At 45.0% G+C, this 4,533-nt stretch overlaps 1 protein-coding gene across 1 annotated transcript in view; it reads right to left on the reverse strand.

Moving 5' to 3' along the window:
- LOC139026450 (cell migration-inducing and hyaluronan-binding protein-like) overlaps nt 1-2,015 on the reverse strand; it is an 8,464-nt gene extending 6,449 nt beyond the window's left edge. Inside the window, exons 1-3 of the mRNA XM_070441792.1 lie at nt 1,980-2,015; nt 706-886; nt 81-356 (exon numbers count right to left, since the gene is read on the reverse strand). Coding sequence (XP_070297893.1) covers nt 81-356; nt 706-867 — 438 coding nt within the window. The 5' untranslated portion in view covers nt 868-886; nt 1,980-2,015. The remainder of the gene's footprint in view (nt 1-80; nt 357-705; nt 887-1,979) is intronic.
- Nucleotides 2,016-4,533: the final 2,518 nt, after the last annotated feature.

Below are 4,533 nucleotides of genomic sequence, written 5' to 3' on the forward strand. Positions count from 1 at the left end.
GTGTGTGTGTGTGTGTGTGTGTGTGTGTGTGTGTGTGTGTGTGTGTGTGTGTGTGTGTGTGTGTGTGTGTGTGTGTGTACCAGCATGCTTGTGCGCCTGCTGCATGCTTCCTTCAGCCTGCATGGTGTATGCATACCAACCTGTGCATAATGTCCACTACAGATGGCAGCCCTCCAGTCAGGCACGTCAATACAGTCAGGATGTCTCAGTAACCAGTTGTCCTCTTTGACCAGGAAGGCTCCAGGGTACTCACTGACCGAGCCGTCCACATCGTGGAATATCGTGGTCTTGTCACCGTCCATCTGCATCTTGTTAAACCATGGGCCGGGCTCGCCGAAAAACACCCGGGACGTTATCTGATAAGAAGAGCAGGAGGTAGATGGGGAGGAAGGGGGAGAAGGGGTGAGTGGATGGAGAGAAGAGAGGGGGAGAGGGGAAGGAGAGGAGAAGGGGAGAGAGGAGAGATGAGTGTCATGGAGGTGAGAAAGAGAAGCATGTCTCCCCTGTAAGACCCTGCTTATGGCACTACATTACCCATAATCCATCATGACAGCTCATGCCCAAAATTTGCAGCTACACTTTACACACACAATACACCCCAACTCCCATCATGTGTACAGGTAAATGCTAACCAGCGTGATACACCCTCCCCCCCACCCACACACTCACTCACTCACTCACTCACTCACTCACTCACTCACTCACAGGCACGTCGTCGAAGGTGATGTCAGTGACGTTGTTGTTAGGGCAGCTCTGCCAGGAGTTGTTGAGTCTGAACCCGAAGGCGCTGGTGTGTCGACCGTCCAGGGCAATGTACTTTCTGAAGGTGCAGTTCTGCACGTTGATGGGCCCGTCGTAGATCTGCATGCCGCGGATAGGGAAGTCACTGCAGGACAGACATACAGAGAGTCAGAAAGACCAGAGGGAGCGAGACAAGTTAGAGACAATGAGAGAGCGAGAGAGAACTTGACGGACAGACAGACCCTGGTCAAAAGTAGGGCACCAGGTAGGGAATAGGGTGCTATTTGGGACGCAGRCAAGATCATGGGTGCTTTGCGATGTTCCCAAGTGTGCCAGAGGGGACATCGTCATSTCTTTCAGAACACAGACAAGGCTCTGTGCTATCGGATATTGGATAACGACTGCATCTTGGGACCATTTTGTAACACTATGCAAAAGTTCAAATGTGGTTGCAAATGATATTTTTYTCTCCATATAGCATGTCATGTACAGAGACAGATGATGGATGACRGGCTTCTTTCACCCAGACAATAAAAGAATGTAAGATATGCACAAGTTGAGACATCATACTTTTAATCATACTTTCTGTCTGGCCAAGCACGCAAAACGCTGAAAAGGGAAAAGTTGAAGGGGTTCATTTCAGGGTAAAATGTTCGAATGAAGAAAGCATACCTAGGTAGAGAAGAGAAGAGAATGAGAAAGGAAGGTAGGAGAGGAGTCATGAAGGAGGAGAGGGAGCAGAGGAGAAGGACAAGAGAGAAGAAAAGAGGAGAAGAAAAGCAGAAGACAAGAAGAGAGGGAAAAGGAGGAGCAAGGACCAAGGAGAGAAGAGAAGTAGAAGACCAAGAGGAGAGGAGAGAAAGAAGACAAAGGAGGAGAGGAAAAGGAGTGAGGAGAATAGAAACAAGAAGGAGGAGGATGAAGAAGAGAGAAGGACAAGGAGGAGAAGGAAAGAGGAAGACTAAGGAAAGAGGAGAGAGGGGAAGTAGAAGGATCAAGAGAGAGGCAGGAGAGAAGACAAGCGAGGAGGAGGAGAGGAGAAGGTGAGAAAGATAGAACATAGAAATAACAGACAGAAGAGTGCAGAGAAAAGGAGAGAGACACCACGCCAGTGCTTCCTCGCTGTCTCTCTGTCTCTCTGGTGTGTGTGTTCGGTGTGTGCGTGTGTGTTGGTGTGTGTTGATGTGTGTGAGTGTAGAGTGTGTGTGTGCTGTGGTGTGTATACAGCCAACACTCACACTCCTCGAGGCAGGTCCTCCCATTGAAGTCGGTCCCCCGGGACCAACCAGATTACGTTGTCAGGAATGACAGCACCCTGTTTCACTCTCCCCAACCAAACAGGACTGTTTTCACCCTTCCTTGACGATAAACCAATTTCATCAGTGAACGTTACCACCACACAAGACAAGACAGAAAAATGTACAGAGAGAAATTGTAAGGAAGCCCGAAGAAGACCGTTTCTTGAAAATTGTTCTGTGTGTTCTGGTTCATTTCATAGAAAATAAACTTTCATTTTTTGACTAAAATGTGACGTAGATCCAGAAATCCCACGAAGAGCGACTAATGACATTCATTGACATCAAAAGTCTCCTTTCATAACTGTTTGTCCACAATCATAAGCATGCCAGAATAAGTTCTACAATCTCTCATTGTATAAAATTGACAGCTATTTCAGGTCGTGTGACATGATTGAGTTGGACGAACATCACCTCAGTTCGTCCGTCAATCTTCTGAGCTGATCTGCCCGCTCTCTCACACAATCCCAATCGCGCTCACATCAGTCGCCGCTCATAATCTTCTACTGGATGCCAAGTCCAGGAGCAGCGTAACTTGAAACTAACCCTCAACTAAGATACATCATACCTCTCTCCTACTTCACCCTAATCTACTAATTACTCTATCTCATCAGATCATCATATGTTCCTCATGAATCTGTGTTGCCGCTCTCGCAGCATTCTTACGGTTGCTTGAATGTTAGGAGTACAGTAATACTTCTGTCATCTTTGGAGATGGAAAATTCTCCCCTTTTTAAAGAAAAAGCTTTTATTTACCCCCCTTGACGGTTATGATGTGGAGAAAATCAGAGCCGTAAATTATTTAACATCTAGCCAAGGCTTTATAGCCTATATGATTMATTATGGCTGGCTATGGCTGGCATTGGTTACAATCTGCCACAATATAAATGTTGCCAGCTAAGGTATACGAGGGGATGGTAGGTCTAGTTGGACAAGGCCATCTGAATGTGCACATGATGGAAGTTACAAGTAGCTGAAATATAAATTATGTCATAGATTATTTTGACTATTATGTGACTAAAATGGCTGTGACTGAAACTGTCTAKAGTTTTAGTCACAGATAATAACTGATAATAACTAACTGATAATAACTAAAACTAACGAAGGATGAAATGACTMAAATGTGACTAAAAGGTATTTTAAGACTAAACATAAAACCAAATCTAAAATAGATGCCAAAGTTAACACTTTTGTGTGTGTTTTTGGTTTTACTAAAGTAAAACAAGGAAAATTCCCACAAGGAAAACGTCTATTTTTGGCTTAGGGGTTAGGTTCAGGGTTAAAATTAGGGTTAGAATTAGGGTTAAGTTTAGGGTTAAGGTTAGGTTAAGGGTTAGGGGTTAGGTTTAGGGTTAACTTAGGTTAGGTTCAGGGTTAAAATTAGGGTTAGGGTTAGAATTAAGGTTAAGTTTAGGGTTAAGGTTAGGTTAAGGGTTAGGGGTTAGCGAAATAGGATTTTGAATGGGAATCAATTGTTTGGTCTCCACAAGGATAGTAAAACAAATGTGTGTGTGTGTGAGTACGTGAGTGAGTGACTGTCAGAGAGTTTGTGTGGCCAAGAGAGCTAAAACGAATGTGTGGCCAAGAGAGCGTGTAAAAGTGTGTGAGTCTGTGCCAGTGTGTCTCTCTCTGAGAGTGTGACCTGGTTTCTGAAACCAGCTACAAACCGTGCCCAGGCCCATATACCTAGAGATGCCACTTTCACACTCCCAAATTACTTTCACAGTCTTTCAAAGTCTTTCTTTCCCACTGCATCATAAGCAGACGACCATATAAGGTGTTTTCCAATTACTGCAACGGGGTCTTCTGCAGTCACCCGTAAATACAAACATGAACCACACATGCACGCCGCACAAACGCACACACACACACACACACACAGGACCACAAGATGTTATTGACATTAATGTCTTACCTAGCCAGTGTTAGGCCAATTCCATTATCAGCAAATCTGAGGGAGAGAGAGAACCAGTTGTTAGAGCCAATCACATAGTAGAAAAAGAAAAGAAGAGGAAAGGGGGAGGAAAAGAAGAGAGAGAAGAGCAGAGAGAGAAGAGAGAGAGAAAGAGAGCGAGCGGGTGCGAAGAGAGAGAGCGAGAAAAGCTCTATGTGAGGAGAGTGAATTGAATAAGATGCGAGGAGAGGCGAGAAAGAGAGCGAGAAGAGAGAGAGAGTGATTGATTGAGAGAGAGAGAAAGAGAGGCGAGAGAGAGTGATTGATGTTGAGAAAAGCGAGAAAGAGAGCAAGAGAGAGAGAGTGATTGAGAGGAGTAGCGAGAAAGAGAGAGTGATGAGCGAGAGCGAAGAAAGAGAGAGAGTGATTAGATGATACGAGAGAAGAGAGCGAGAAAGAGAGCGAGAAAGAGAGCGAAACGAGAGCGAAGAAGAAGCCGAGATAGAGGATGAGCTGAGAAAGAGAGAGAGTGATTGGATTTGTAGATAGGAGAGCAGAAAAGGAGCGAGAAAGAGAGCTGAAAAAGAGGAGCGAAAAGAGAGA

This window comes from Salvelinus sp. IW2-2015, unplaced genomic scaffold (genome assembly GCF_002910315.2).
Source record: "Salvelinus sp. IW2-2015 unplaced genomic scaffold, ASM291031v2 Un_scaffold4814, whole genome shotgun sequence".
Classification (NCBI taxonomy): Eukaryota; Metazoa; Chordata; class Actinopteri; order Salmoniformes; family Salmonidae; genus Salvelinus; species Salvelinus sp. IW2-2015.